The sequence below is a fragment of the Oncorhynchus nerka genome, linkage group LG3 (genome assembly GCF_034236695.1).
Source record: "Oncorhynchus nerka isolate Pitt River linkage group LG3, Oner_Uvic_2.0, whole genome shotgun sequence".
In the NCBI taxonomy this organism is placed as follows: Eukaryota; Metazoa; Chordata; class Actinopteri; order Salmoniformes; family Salmonidae; genus Oncorhynchus; species Oncorhynchus nerka.
This window is the reverse complement of record NC_088398.1, coordinates 64,582,652-64,599,184: the sequence shown is the minus strand read 5'-3', so window position 1 is coordinate 64,599,184 and position 16,533 is coordinate 64,582,652. Positions and strand designations below refer to the sequence as shown.

At 45.5% G+C, this 16,533-nt stretch overlaps 1 protein-coding gene across 1 annotated transcript in view; it reads right to left on the bottom strand.

The window, feature by feature from the left end:
* The window catches only part of LOC115122915 (immunoglobulin superfamily member 3-like), a 47,583-nt gene extending 35,419 nt beyond the window's left edge, over nucleotides 1-12,164 (bottom strand). The window contains exon 1 of the mRNA XM_065005752.1: nucleotides 11,546-12,164. Coding sequence (XP_064861824.1) covers nucleotides 11,546-11,585 — 40 coding nt within the window. The 5' untranslated portion in view covers nucleotides 11,586-12,164. The remainder of the gene's footprint in view (nucleotides 1-11,545) is intronic.
* Between the last annotated feature and the right edge of the window lie 4,369 nt (nucleotides 12,165-16,533).

The window sequence follows — 16,533 nt, the reverse complement described above, 5'->3', positions numbered from 1 at the left end:
CCCTAACCCTTAAACCTAACCATAACTCTAACCCCAATTCTAACCCTAAAATAGTATTTTTACAATTGAGGACTAACAAAAATGTCCTCACTTCTCTGAATTGTAGTTGGTTTACTATTCTTGTGGTGACTTCTGGTACTAACAAGTATAATAAAATGTGCACACACACACCTAAACACATTTATGTTTACTGTAAAATATCTAGGTCTACAATCACAACTATAAAACCATCAACAGCTGTTTTGGAAATCTGGTAAGCAAATGTTGATTTATTTTAAAACAACTATTTGACCAACATCTGTTTTCTTTCTTTCTGTGAGCTCAATACATACATTGCACAGCTTCTCTAGAGATAAATCCTGAACTGTGCAACAGGCCAATATTCTAAATAGTTTAGAGCAGAAAACGTGGCAATGAACTACAATGACCATAATCCATTGCGCTCTACTTGTCCGGGCTTTGTGTTTCTTTTACGCCTGCTACCTTAGGTTATTGTGGGGTAGACATGGAGGGAACAGACAGAAGAATTCACGATTAAAAGGGAGAGAGAGCAGTTGCTTCACAAGGTCTCTCTCTATCTGGTATTCAGCAGTCATAAAAGTATGCCTCATTTACTTTGAAGAACTATTAAAATCGTGATATTGTCAGACAGCATAGGCACCAGCTCTATAGAGATGAGATGACTTGAAATTAAAAAGTCATTAAATAAACAAATGTAAAGAACAACTGAAATATTTTATTATGGTAATGTTAATAAATTATTTTTACTAAGTTATAAGCAATAATGGGCAGTCACTACCATCATAGGACTTTTAATAATTATTTTTATTCTGCATTCAATCAACCCGTTCAATCAACCCACATAATGTATAATAATCTAAACCAAAATCGAAAACCGTGATTATTTTTTAATAATCAAAACTAACTCAAAAAGCAGCACAAAACTCTGGTGGTCAGCTCTAAGGTCAAAGAGTTCATGACCTCCATTATGAGGTGCTGCTATACAGAGTTCACCACTACAGAAACAAACAGAGCACAGTACAGAGTTACTCCATCCAGAGAAAAAAAACAGATGCTGCAGACAAGCACCTGATTCATTTAAGCAGGACGTCCCTAAGGAGTTTAAAAATAACACAGCAGGCTATTTTCCAACTTGTCTTTCACGTGTCCGGGGAATGAATGCTAAATTGTGTGAAGAGAGCAGTACCAGTTTTTTTGCTGTGTAACAGCAGATCGCCGTGCTCTTGTAAAACTGATTGTTAAAACTGGCACTTAAACTATATGAGGCTATAAACATGCAGGAAAACTTTCTTGTTGCCGGCGATTTTAATTCCGTGTCATTAAGACATGTGATGCCCAACTTCCGTCAGCATCAGTCTCCACAGGGGTGATAAAGTCCTAGACCACTGTTACTCTACCCAGCAGCAAGCATTCAAGGCCCTCCCTCGTCCAATATTCGGCAAATCTGATCCTGACCATACAAGCAGAAGCTCAAAACAGGATGTACCCGTGACTCGCTCCATTGAGAAATGGTTATGCTACTGGAGTGCTTTGCTAGCACTGAATGGAATATGTTCCGCCGATAACGTCGACAAGCTAACCACCTCCGTCACCAGCTTCATAAGGAAATGCATCCGCGACATTGTCCCAACAGGGAAGGTTTGTCGCTTTGCCAATAAAAAGACATGGATTAATACAGAGGTTTTCGCAAAGCTTATGGACAGGGCTAACACATACAGCGCTTTCGCAGACAACCCTGAGGCTACGGCTGGAACAATTACAAGAAGTCCCACTACGACCTTCACAGAGTCATCAAACGAGCAAAAGGACAATATAGGAATAAGGTGGAATCATTTTACACAGGCTCTGACGCCAGTTGCAAGTAGCTGGGGCTACAGTCCATTACGAATTACAAAAGGAGGACCAAACCGTGATCTGCCCAACGATTCCCCTCTTCCAGACGAACTCAATGCATTTCATGCATGCTTCGACAGTAACTCCGTACCGTGCGTGAGTGCCCCCACCGACCCAGAGGACTGGGTGATTTCACTTTCCGAGGCTGATGTGAGTAAGGTCTTTAATCAGGTCAATACACGCAAGGCTGCAGGGCCGGATGGTATTGTAGGGAGAGTTATCAGAGCATGCACAGAATAGATGGCAGCCACATTCCTGGTAATTTTCAACCTCTCCTTGTTCCAGTCTGTAATCCCCACGTCTTAAAATGACTACCATCATTCCTGTTTACATGAACTCTACGGATTCATGACACAATGACTACCGCCCTGTAGCACTCACATCTGTAATCATGAAATGCGTTGAAAGGCTGGCTATGGCACACATCCACTCAATCATCTCAGACCCACTCCAATTTGCATACCGCCCCAACAGATCCATAGACGACACAATCTCAATTGCACTCCACACCATTGTCCACTCCAAGCGCACCACCGAGCTAGGGACTCTGGGACTGAACACCTCCCTCTGTAACTGGATCCTGGACTTCCTGATGGGCCAACCCCAGGTTGTGAGAGTAGGCAATGTCACTTCTGCCATGCTGGCCCTCAACATGGGGGCTCAACAGGGGTGTGTGCTTAGTTCCCTCCTGTAGTCCCTGTTCTGCCACAACTGTGTGGCCACGCACAACTCCAACCCCATCCTCAAGTTTGCTGGCAATACGATGGTGGTAGGCTTGATCATGGCGACGTTGAGACTACAGAGAGGATGTCAGTGAGCTGACAGTGTGGTGCCGGAACAACCACCTCTCCCTCAACTTTGGTAAGACCAAGGAGCTGATCGTGGACTACAGGGAACGGGGGAGGAGAGAGCACACCCACATCGATGGGACTGCAGTGGACTGGGTCGAGAGCTAAAAGTCCCTCTGTGCCAAATCACTAAGGATTTAAAATGGTCCACTCATACGTGCACAGTCGTGAAGAAGGCACGACAGTACCTCTTCACCCCTAGGGAGATTGAAAAGGTTTGGCATGGGCCCTCAAATCCTCTAAAAGTTCTACAGCTGCACCACTGAGAGCATCTTGACTGGCTGCATCACTATATGGCAACAGAACCGTCCTCAATCGCATGGTGCTACAGAGGGTGAAAAGGACAGCCTATCAGGTTCGTCATAATGATGAGACCAAGGCGCAGCGTGAGTAGAGTTCCACACCATTTCAATAAATCAAAACTCACTGAACAAAACAACAACCAAATGAAACATGAAGCTACTGATGTGCACTAAGGCAACTATACATAGACAAGATCCCACAACACAAAATGAGGAAAATGGCTACCTAAATATGATCCCCAATCAGAGACAACGATAAACAGCTGTCTCTGATTGGGAACCATATCAGGCCAACATAGACATACAAAGACCCCTAGACATACAAAGACCCTAGACATTCAAGAACTAGAGTTCCCACCCTAGTCACACCCTGACCTAACCAAAATATATAGAAAAACAGAGATATCTAAGGTCAGGGCGTGACACAGCCCATTACATAACTGGGGCCAAGCTCCCTTCCATCCAGTACCTCTAGATCAGGCAGTGTGAAAGGAAGGCCTGTAAAATTGTTAAAGACTCCAGCCACCCAAGCCATAGGCAGTTGTCTCTGCTTCCGCACACAAGCGGTACCGATGCATCAAATCAGACACCAACAGGCTCTTGAACAGCTTCTATCCCCAAACCATAAGACTGCTAAATAGCTAACAGAATGGCTACATGGACTAGCTGAGTTGACCCTTGTATTTTGTTTTTGCACTGTCTCTATGCACACTCACAGGACTCTACAAACTTACACACACACAGACATTCCAACATATACACACATTTATAATGACTCTACACACACGCACACATACAATCATCATATACGCTGTTGCTACTCCGTTTATCATATATCCTGATGCCTAGTCGCCTTACCCCTATACATACAGTTCCTTCAAGGAAAGTATTCAGATGCATTCACTTTTTCCACATTTTGTTACGTTCCTGCCTTGTTCTAAAATGGATTCAATAAATAAAACTCCTCAATCTACACACAATACCCCATAACAGGTTTAGACATTTTTGCAAATGTATTACAAATAAAAAACACAAAAACCTTGTTTACATAAGTATTCAGACCCTTTGCTGTGAGACTCGAAATTGAGCTCAGGTGCATCCTGTTTCCATTGATCATCCTTGAGATGTTTCTACAACTTGATTGGAGTCCACCTGTGGTAAATTCAATTGATTGGACAAGATTTAGAAAGATACACATCTATCTATATAAGGTCCCACAGTTGACAGTGCATGTCAGAGCAAAAACTAAGCCGTGAGGTCCAAGGCCCAGACAGGATTGTGTCGAGGTGCAGATCTGGGGAAGGGTACCAAAACATTTCTGCAGCATTAAAGGTGCTCAAGAACACAGTGGCCTCCATCATTCTTAAATGGAAGAAGTTTGGAACCACCAAGACTCTTCCTAGAGCTGGCGGCCCAGCCAAACTGAGCAATTAGGGGAGAAGGGCCTTGGTCAGGGAGGTGATGGTCACTCTGACAGAGCTCCAGAGTTCCTCTGTGGAGATGGGAGAACCTTGCAGAAGGACAACCATCTGTGCAGCACTCCAACAAACAGGCCTTTATGGTATAGTGGCCAGACAGAAGTCACTCCTCAGTAAAAGGCACATGACTGGCCCAGCCAGAGCCCGGACTTGAACCTGATCTAACATCTCTGGAGATACCTGAAAATAGCTGTGCAGCAACGCTCCCCATCCAACCTGATAGAGCTTGTGAGTATCTGCAGAGAAGAATGGGAGAAACTCCCCAAATACAGGTGTGCCAAGCTTGTAGCGTCATACCTAAGAAGACTCAAGGCTGTAATAGCTGCCAAAGATGTAAATATGATATTTCTGTTTAATATTTTTATAAATGAGCAAAAATTTATAAAAGGTTGAGGGGTCTGAATAGTTTCCAAAGGCACTGTATCTACCTCTATAACTCCTGTATCACTCCAGTATCTCAGCACATTGTAAATATATTATTGGAACAGACCCTGTATATAGCTTCTTACTTTCTTCTACCTTGTTATTTTTTGTGCTACATTGATATTGGATTATTGCATTGTTGGGTTTGGAGCTTGCAAGAGATATTTCACTATACTTGTGCACATGACAATAAAACTGTCCAGTCAGAGGTGTGTGTGACGGGGTGGGAGATAACAGTAAGGTAGGGACATTCCGCTTCTAACTCTGCATTACATGATCCCATTAGGCCCTGAGGGCAGCTGGAACATGACCTCTGCTCTGGCTCCACGGCCTGGTCCGTGGAGCAGGCACAGGACTCACCAGGCTGGGGGTGACATACTGGAGGCCTGGTCCATGGAGCAGGCACAGGACTCACCAGGCTGGGGAGACATACTATACTATACTATCCTATAATATACTATTATATCCTTCCTGTTTGGCCCTGTCCGGGGGTGTCCTCGGATGGGGCAACAGTGTCTCCTGACCCCTCCTGTCTCAGCCTCCAGTATTTATGCTGCAGTAGTTTGTGTCAGGGGGCTAGGGTCAGTTTGTTATATCTGGAGTACTTCTCCTATCCTATCCGGTGTCCTGTGTGAATTTAAGTATGCTCTCTCTAATTCTCTCTTTCTTTCTTTCTCTCTCTCCCGGAGGACCTGAGCCCTAGGACCATGCCTCAGGACTACCTGACATGCTGACTCCTTGCTGTCCCCAGTCCACCTGGCCGTGCTGCTGCTCCAGTTTCAACTGTTCTGCCTGTGATTATTATTATTTGACCATGCTGGTCATTTATGAACATTTGAACATCTTGGCCATGTTCTGTTATAATCTCCACCCGGCACAGCCAGAAGAGGACTGGCCACCCCACATAGCCTGGTTCCTCTCTAGGTTTCTTCCTAGGTTTTGGCCTTTCTAGGGAGCTTTTCCTAGCCACCGTGCTTCTACACCTGCATTGCTTGCTATTTGGGGTTTTAGGCTGGGTTTCTGTACAGCACTTTGAGATATCAGCTGATGTACGAAGGGCTATATAAATAAATTTGATTTGATTTTGACATACTGGAGGCCTGGTCCGTGGAGCAGGCACAGGGCTCACCAGGCTGGGGGGGGGCATACTGGAGGCCTTGGTTCTTGGAGCAGGCACAGGACTCACCAGGCTGGGGAGACATACTGGAGGCCTGGTCCGTGGAGCTGGCACAGGTCGAACCGGGCTGTGGGGGAGCACTGGAGATCTGCTGCTTAAAGCTGGTACCACTCATCCTGGCTGAATGCCCACTTTGGCCCGACACGTGCGGAGCGCAGGCACAGGACGCACTGGGCTGTGATAGCACACCGGAGACACAGTGTGCAGAGCCGGCGCAGGATACCCTGGGCCGAAGAGGCGCACCGGAAACCAGGAGTGCTGTGCTGGCACAATCCGTCCTGGCTGGATTCCCACTCTAGCACGACACATGCGGAGAGCTGGCTCAGAGCGCATCGGGCTGTGAACACACACTGGAGACACTGTGCACTTCACCGCATAACACGGTGCCTGACCAGTACCACACTTCCTACCGTGAGCACGGGGAGTTAGCTCCGCCAACCTCCCCATGTGCCCCCCCAAAATGTTTTGGAGTGGCTTTCCGGTCTTCCTTGCCAGCCGTGACCCTGTGTAACGCTGGTCCCCTTTTCTCTCTGCTTCCGCCTTCATCGCTGCCTCTGCCTGCTTCCACGGCAGGCTCTCGTGTCCTGACATCACCTCCTCCCAGGTCCATGATGTCCTCCACTCTGTCTGCCCCTCCTGGCCATGCTGCTTGAGAATAAAATTATCTCTACGGTCAGGGCGTGACAATTGCTTTCATGGAGGACTTGCTTGAAATGTGAGGATGACCACACAATTTATTTTCACCATGAGCCAAATCTACTAGTTTTCTACCCAAAGTTGTGATCTGTTTAAAACAAATCAGAATGGAGAAAGCCCACTAAAACCAAATTAAATTTGTTGCCATCCTCATTACATTTACATTTTAGTCATTTAGAAAACGCTCTTATTCAGAGCAACTTACAGGAGAACTTAGGACACATCAACAAATTTCTCACCTAGTCAGCTCAGGGGTTCAAACCAGCGACCTTTCAGTTATTGGTCCAACGTTCTTATCCGCTAGGCTACCTGCTGCCCCCCCATAAAAAAAACATTTAAAACTTGTATTATTCAGAAACATCAAAATATTGTGATATGGCAGGCACAGCTCCTGGCACAGATCCTGGTATAGGTCTGTTACGTTTATGGGGAGTCAATTAAGCCTCTTTGGGCTAGGGGGCAGTATTTTGACGTCTGGATGACAAGCGTGCCCAAAGTAAACTGCCTGTTACTCAGGATATGCATATAATTGGTGGGGAGAACAAGTATTTGATAACCTGCAAAATCAGCAGTGTTTCCTACTTACAAAGCATGTAGAGGTCTGTAAATTTTATCATAGGTAGATATTTAAGTAATTAATTTGCATTTTATTGCATGACATAAGTATTTGATACATCAGAAAAGCAGAACTTAATATTTGGTACAGAAACCTTTGTTTGCAATTACCGAGATCATACGTTTCCTGTAGTTCTTGACCAGGTTTGCACACACTGCAGCAGGGATTTTGGCCCACTCCTCCATACAGACCTTCTCCAGATCCTTCAGGGTTTCGGGGCTGTCGCTGGGCAATACGGACTTTCAACTCCCTCCAAAGATTTTCTATTGGGTTCAGGTCTGGAGACTGGCTAGGCCACTCCAGGACCTTGAGATGCTTCTTACGGAGCCACTCCTTAGTTGCCCTGGCTGTGTGTTTCGGGTCATTGTCATGCTGGAAGACCCAGCCACGACCCATCTTTAATGCTCTTACTGAGAGAAGGAGGTTGTTGGCCAAGATCTCACGATACATGGCCCCATCCATCCTCCACTCAATACGGTGCAGTTGTCCTGTCCCCTTTGCAGTAAAGCATCCCCAAAGAATGATGTTTCCACCTCCATGCTTCATGGTTGGGATGGTGTTCTTGGGGTTGTACTCATCCTTCTTCTTCCTCCAAACACGGCGAGTAGAGTTTAGACCAAAAAGCTCTATTTTTGTCTCATCAGACCACATGACCTTCTCCCATTCCTCCTCTGGATCATCCAGATGGTCATTGGCAAACTTCAGACGGGCCTGGACATGCGCTGGCTTGAGCAGGGGGACCTTGCGTGCGCTGCAGGATTTTAATCCATGACGACATAGTATGTTACTAATGGTTTTCTTTGAGACTGTGGTCCTAGCTCTCTTCAGGTCCTGCTGTGTAGTTCTGGGCTGATCCCTCACCTTCCTCTTGATCATTGTTCCTAGGCCGTCATTGAAAATAAGAATTTGTTCTTAACTGACTTGCCTAGTTAAATAAAGGTACAATTAAAAAAAAAATGATGCCCCACAAGGTGAGATCTTGCATGGAACCCCAGACCGAGGGTGATTGACCGTCATCTTGAACTTCTTCCATTTTCTAATAATTGCACCAACAGTTGTTGCCTTCTCACCAAGCTGCTTGCCTATTGTCCTGTAGCCCATCCCAGCCTTGTGCAGGTCTACAATTGTATCCCTGATGTCCTTACACAGCCCTCTGGTCTTGGACATTGTGGAGAGGTTGGAGTCTGTTTGATTGAGTGTGTGGACAGGTGTCCTTTATACAGGTAACGAGTTCAATCAGGTGCAATTAATACAGGTAATGAGTGGATAACAGGAGGGCTTCTTAAAGAAAAACTAACAGGTCTGTTAGAGCTGGAATTCTTACTGGTTGGTAGGTGATCAAATACCTGTCATGCAATAAAATGCAAATGAATTACTTAAAAATCATACAATGTGATTTTCTGGATTTTTGTTTTAGATTCCGTCTCTCACAGTTGAAGTGTACCTATGATAAAAATTACAGGCCTCTACATGCTGTGTAAGTAGGAAAACCTGCAAAATCGGTAGTGTATCAAATACTTGTTCTCCCCACTGTATGTGAGAGTGGATTCTCGGCCCTTACATGCATGAAAACTAAATACAGGCACAGACTGTGTGTGGAAAATTATTTAAGACTGAGATTCTACAACCTAACCTTGCACAGTTATGCGCATCCTTTCAAGCACAACCTTCTCATTAACCTGTGGTGAGTTATTCACAATTGTTGATGAACAAATAATGTTTAAATGTAAGATGCCCTGGTCCTATAAGAGCTCTGTGTGACAAAAACTCACTCATTCTTGTGTTTAATAAATGTATCATATAGTGTGTGTTGTGGAGCCTTACAATGACGGCAGAAAACAACATTTTAGAGTGTGCTGACCCTGGTGCTGGAGGGGGTACGCAGCTGAAGGTTGAATGTTTGAAGGGGTATGGGACTATAAAAGTTTGGGAACCACTGCTCTAACCCATTCAATGTCCTCCGAGTTGCAGGGGTCTGTTTTCACCACACACACATCCGTCCCGTCCCCCCGGCAGCATTAACATACCTCCCATCTAGGAACAGAGCAGCCATCTGGTTTTTGTTTGGGGCAGACCACTCTGTCTGTAAGTGTGTGTGTGTGTGTGTGTGTGTGTGTGTGTGTGTGTGTGTGTGTGTGTGTGTGTGTGTGTAGTACTAGTCAGAAGTTTGGGCACATCTACTCATTCAAGGGTTTTTCTTTATTATTTTCTACATTGTTGAATAATAGTGAAGACATTACAACTACAAAATAACACAGATGGAATCATATAGTAAAAATGTGTTAAACAAATAAAAATATATTTTACATTCTTCAAAGTAGCCACCCTTTGCCTTGATGACAGCTTTGCACACTCTTGGCATTCTCTCAACCAGCTTCACCTGGAATGCTTTTCCAACAGTCTTGAAGGAGTTCCCACATATGCTGAGCACTTGTTGGCTGCTTTACCTTCACTCTTCGGTCCCACTCATCCCAAACCATCTCAAATGGGTTGAGGTCAGGTGATTGTGGAGGCCAGGTCATCTGATGCAGCACTCCATCACTCTCCTTTGTCAAATAGCCCTTACATAGCCTGGATGTGTATTGGGTCATTCTCCTGTTGAAAAACAAATGTTAGTCCCACTAAGCACAAACTAGATGGGCTGGCGTATCGCTGCAGAATACTGTGGTAGCCATGCTGGTTAAGTGTGCCTTGAATTCTAAATAAATAACAGACCGTGTCACCAGTAAAGCACCTCCTCCATTCTTCACGGTGGGAACTGCGTCTCACAAAGACACGGCGGTTGGAACGAAAAAATAATAATTTGGACTCGTCAAACCAAAGGACAGATTTCCACCGGTCTAATGTCCATTGCTCGTGTTTCTTGGTCAAAGCAAGTCTCTTCTTATTATTGGTGTCTTTTAGTAGTGGTTTCTTTGCAGCAATTCGAAAATGAAGGCCTGATTCACGCAGTCTTCTCTGAACAGTTGATGTTGAGATGTGTCTGTTTTTTTGGGGCTGCAATTGGAGGTGCAGTTAACTTATGCTCTGCAGCAGAAGTAACTCTGGGTCTTGTTTTCCTGTGGCGGTCCTCATGAGAGCCAGTTTCATCAAAGTGCTTGATGGTTTTTGCGACTGCACTTGAAGAAACTTTCAACGTTCCTGAAATTATCCAGATGGATTGACCTTCATGTCTTAAAGTAATGATGGACTGTTGTTCTCTCTGCTTATTTGAGCTGTTTTTGCCAAAATATGGACTTGGTCTTTTACCAAATTTAGCTATCTTCTATATACCACCCCTACCTTGTCACAACACAACTGATTGGCTCTAACACATTAAGGAAATAAATTCCACAAATTAACTTTTAACAAGGCACAACTGTTAATTGAAATGCATTCCAGGTGACTACCTCATGAAGCTGGTTGAGAGAATGCCATGAGTGTGCAAAGCTGTCATAAAGGCAAATGGTGGCTACTTTGAAGAATCTCAAATATATTTGCATTTGTTAAAAAAAAATTGATTCCATATGTGTTACTTCATAGTTTATGTCTTCACTATTATTCTACAATGTAGAAAAAATGAAAAATAAAGAAAAATCCTGGAATGAGCAGGTGTGTCCAAACTTTTGACTGGTACTGTATATGTGTGTGTGTAGGCTATGCTACAGTATGTGTCTGAAAGAGTATGTCATTTGTTTGACAGAGAGATAATAGCAGTGGCCCAGGGTGTTATGTAAAGTTAAACATGTAAAGTGGTTACACATAGTAATAAGGGGATGTGGTCTCTGTTATCCAACTCATCCACAAACACAGCTGTTCAAATACATCTGTTATTAGTGACAAATACAATGCCCTCTCCCAGGGACTCCTAATGAGGTGGTACTAGCACACTCACTCCTACACACTCACTCCTACACACACACACACACACACACACACACACACACACACACACACACACACACACACACACACAGTGTTGGGATCTGTCGTGCAGGTGTGCTATGACTCAGGAGTGGTAGTCTGAAGACTCGCTCTGTTTTTTAATAAACGGAAGCTGAGAAAGATTGCAATGTGTCCTATGTAAGAAATGGGACACAGCAGTGACTTACCAAGCAGCGCACATACAATAAGGAGCGTGTGGATGCCCATTGTCTCCCGTTTCTCTCTCTCCGCAGAAACCGTTCCTATAATCCGTTTGGAGGCGCAAAACTTCGGTCTATTGAAGGGGAAATGAGGGGTCTGCGGCCAACTCGGTATCCGGCGTCGGGCAGCTCTGGTACACCCCGAGGATCCAAGCTTCTGGGCTGGCTTGAGAGTAAGATCCCCTCCACCTACTGCCTATGGGATGCCCTCACCTATCTCCCGTATCCTGCTCTGAGATGCGGGGCTCGGTATACTCGGGTGTCGCTTGTCTCTACTATCGCCTTCAGCGATTTCTCATATTGTCAATGAAATGCGCCCATAAAAGACGCCTAGGCGACCCAGCCCATTCTCCCTTGCGGAGGCGCTTCGCTGTAGGATGACAAACCACCTCAGCAGGGAGTCCTGAGTCCAGCGTTGTGTGTGTATGTCTTGCGTTCTTGGTGCGCTATTTAGAATTTAGCCAACATCAAGATGTTCGGATCAATACGAAAAATCTGTATGCAAAGTCCTTTGGTGAGAAAGTAAATCAAATACTTCCTCCGGCGGCAATAGCTCTACCCAAACGTATGCAGGTCGTGCACACTCCACGGCTGCTCCAGTCAAATCAATCTCCTTTCACTGCTCTGCTAGGAGAAAAAGTCGATGGGCGGGCGCTGTCGCCGCAGAGCACGCAGTGCAATATTACATAGGAAGGACCTCCGCACGATTTCGTCAATAGGTCGAGTCCATCGCAAGTTAACCATACTACTTATTGTATTAGCTACGTGTTTATAATAGTCACAGAAATGTATATTCCCGTTGATCAGAGAGTTGAGTGTTGTGCATCGCCTACACAATGTGCTGTTCGGGCACAAATACAGTATATTGATACATCCACACCGGCGAAAATAGCCTCAAACGTCACATGTGTTTCTGATCAATACCTTAGAATAACGCTACTCAGTTGCTGCTCATCAACGGCTCCGAGTCAAGTCTCTTTGCAAGTTCAGTCAAAGTCAATTAAAGTCTTTTGTAATATTCCCACGGTTTATTCCATGTAGTTCATTATCTGGTTGGAAGAATAGACTTTGAGAGAAGCAGTTTTGTATTCCTTGCAAACGAACCAGCGTGCCACACAATCCCACACCGGGTACTTTCTACAATTCACCCAATAAGGACTGACACCGACTTGAAGATCCACTCAATTGGTCAAAAGGAATTATTTTTCCCCAAATCACTCCCTAAATGAAAATGTCTAAATGTTTTCATATGCAGTTCAATTGGATTGAGCATAAGTAGTTTATAACATGTATATGTTCGGTGGTCACTAGTGAGCCTGCACTAGTTACCACAGCAAAGTCACAAACCCCAAATATTTCCACAAATATCTTTTAAAAATGTGATATTAAACCTAACCTTAACCATAACCTTAACCACACTGCTAGCCTTATGCATAACCCTAACCTTAAAAATGAAGACTGAAAAGCTATTTTATGTTTTCATTCATTTTTACGATAGCCAAATTTGACTTTGCGGCTATGGTAACTAGTGGAAACCTATAGGTCTCAGCACTTCAGTTGGAGAAACTTGAAATCGACCGGGTTGCCAAAATATTTTGGTTTGGCATGGTTTGGCGGGGTTTGGCGGGGTATACCTGGCCGCTGGGTATACATGAGCGCTGTTTGGCTGACACTGTGAGTAAACCACAATGAAAATACAGCTGAATATTTTTATTCAAAACACTTCAACATATCTGCCTAGGCCTAGGATTTTGTCATAAATGTGAAAGCAGACAGCTTTCTGGTATATCCAGAGAAAACAAAGGCTTTAGTGGTTGGCTGCAGAGTTCACCAGTCATGGATTAGACATCCAGATGGAACAGCCACTTTACAATAATGCATCTAAATATTTTATGGGGGGTGAGAAGGATTAACCCATGAGTTATCCTATCCATAAATAGGTATTCCTCAAATCAAATGGGGTTTCAGGTGTCTCCGGTTAGCAGATGTGGTGATTGACTCCGCTGTCCTGGCAATGCGTGAGGGAGTTCTTATACACAGTGTAAGGGGGATAAAGAATATGTCCACCATTGGGGGCCAGAGCAGCGAACAGTTTTGACTGGGCTGTAAACAAAGTGGCATAGTTAAACTGATACATTCCATAAGGATGCAGTGGTAGGGAGGCGTATGCATATGAGATGAATAAGGTAACATTATATAAGGTATCATTGTTTAAGGTGGATAATATATTTACATCATTTGCCCATTATTTGTTTGGGTGTAGGGCCTGATCAGAGCCTGGAGGTGACTGAAGCTGTTTTTGTCTCTCGGTCCCCTTTGATCACCACTGCTCCGCCTTCTGGATGGCAACACCATGGTCTGGTTGATGTCCGGATGATCTTTATGGCCTTCCTGTAACCAGTGGAGGTGTCCTGGAGGCAGCGGGGTGATGCGTTGTGCAGACCTCAGAACTTGCCTTACGGTTGAAGCAGTTGAACACCAGGCGGTGATACAGCCCGCCAGGATGCTCGGTGCATCTGGATGAGTTTGTAGTGCTTTTGGTTTAATTTCTTCAGGGGGTTGAAGCCCAGCCAACAGCTGTCTGTGTGCAGTGGAATCAGTTTGTCTGGGAGATGACAAGTGCCTGGAATTAGGACCTGCGCTACTGTTCCATCGATGTGGGCAGGGGGTGTTCCCTCTGCTCTTTCCTGAAGTCCACAATCATCTCCTTAGTTTTGTTGACGTTGAGTGTGAGGTTATTTTTCTGACACCACACTCCGAGGGCCCTCACCTCCTCCCTGTAGGCCGTCTCGTCGTTGTTGGTAATCAAGCCTACCACTGTTGTGTCGTCCGCAAACTTGATGATTGAGTTGGAGGCGTGCGTGGCCACGCAGTCGTGGGTGAACAGGGAGTACAGGAGAGGGCTCAGAACGCACCCTTGTGGGGCCCCAGTGTTGAGGATCAGCGGGGAGGAGATGTTGTTGCCTACCCTCACCACCTGGGGGCGGCCCGTCAGGAAGTCCAGTACCCAGTTGCACAGGGCGGGGTTGAGCCCCAGGGTCTCGAGCTTGATGACGAGCTTGGAGGGTACTATGGTGTTGAATGCCGAGCTGTAGTCGATGAACAGCATTCTCACATAGGTATTCCTCTTGTCCAGATGGGTTAGGGCAGTGTGCAGTGTGGTTGAGATTGCATCGTCTGTGGACCTATTTGGGCGGTAAGCAAATTGGAGTGGGTCTAGGGTGTCAGGTAGGGTGGAGGTGATATGGTCCTTGACTAGTCTCTCAAAGCACTTCATGATGACGGAAGTGAGTGCTACAGGGCGGTAGTCGTTTAGCTCAGTTACCTTAGCTTTCTTGGGAACAGGAACAATGGTGGCCCTCTTGAAGCATGTGGGAACAGGTATAGGGATTGATTGAATATGTCCGTAAACACACCGGCCAGCTGGTCTGCGCATGCTCTGAGGGCGCGGCTGGGGATGCCGTTTGGGCCTGCAGCCTTGCGATGGTTAACACGTTTAAATGTCTTACTCACCTCGGCTGCAGTGAAGGAGAGACCGCATGTTTTCGTTGCAGGCCGTGTCAGTGGCACTGTATTGTCCTCAAAACGGGCAAAAAAGTTATTTAGTCTGCCTGGGAGCAAGACATCCTGGTCCGTGACTGGGCTGGATTTCTTCCTGTAGTCCGTGATTGACTGTAGACCCTGCCACATGACTCTTGTGTCTGAGCCGTTGAATTGAGATTCTACTTTGTCTCTGTACTGACGCTTAGCTTGTTTGATAGCCTTGCGGAGGGAATAGCTGCACTGTTTTGTATTCGGTCATGTTACCAGACACCTTGCCCTGATTAAAAGCAGTGGTTCGCGCTTTCAGTTTCACGCGAATGCTGCCATCAATCCACGATTTCTGGTTAGGGAATGTTTTAATCGTTGCTATGGGAACGACATCTTCAACGCACGTTCTAATGAACTCGCACACCGAATCAGCGTATTCGTCAATGTTGTTATCTGACGCAATACGAAACATATCCCAGTCCACGTGATGGAAGCAGTCTTGGAGTGTGGAGTCAGCTTGGTCGGACCAGAGTTGGACAGACCTCAGCGTGGGAGCCTCTAGTTTTAGTTTCTGTCTGTAGGCAGGGATCAACAAAATGGAGTCGTGGTCAGCTTTTCCGAAAGGGGGGCGGGGCAGGGCCTTATATGCGTCTCGGAAGTTAGAGTAACAATGATCCAAGGTTTTTCCACCCCTGGTTGCGCAATCGATATGCTGATAAAATTTAGGGAGTCTTGTTTTCAGATTAGCCTTGTTAAAATCCCCAGCTACAATGAATGCAGCCTCCGGATAAATGGTTTCCAGTTTGCAAAGAGTTAAATAAAGTTTGTTCAGAGCCATCGATGTGTCTGCTTGGGGGGGGATATATACGGCTGTGATTATAATCTAAGAGAATTCTGTTGGTAGATAATGCGGTCTACATTTGATTGTGAGGAATTCTAAATCAGGTGAACAGAAGGATTTGAGTTCCTGTATGTTTCTTTCATCACACCATGTCTCGTTAGCCATAAGGCATACGCCCCCGCCCCTCTTCTTACCAGAAAGGTGTCTGTTTCTGTCGGCGCGATGCGTGGAGAAACCCGTTGGCTGCACCGCTTCGGATAGCGTCTCTCCAGTGAGCCATGTTTCCGTGAAGCACAGAACGTTACAGTCTCTGATGTCCCTCTGGAATGCTACCCTTGCTCGGATTTCATCAACCTTGTTGTCAAGAGACTGGACATTGGCAAGAAGAATGCTAGGGAGTGGTGCACGGTGTGCCCGTCTCCGGAGTCTGACCAGAAGACCGCTCGTTTCCCTCTTTTTCGGAGTCGTTTTTTTGGGTCGCTGCATGCGATCCATTCCGTTGTCCTGTTTGTAAGGCAGAACACAGGATCCGCGTCGCGAAAAACATATTCTTGGTCGTACTGATGGTGAGTTGACGCTGATT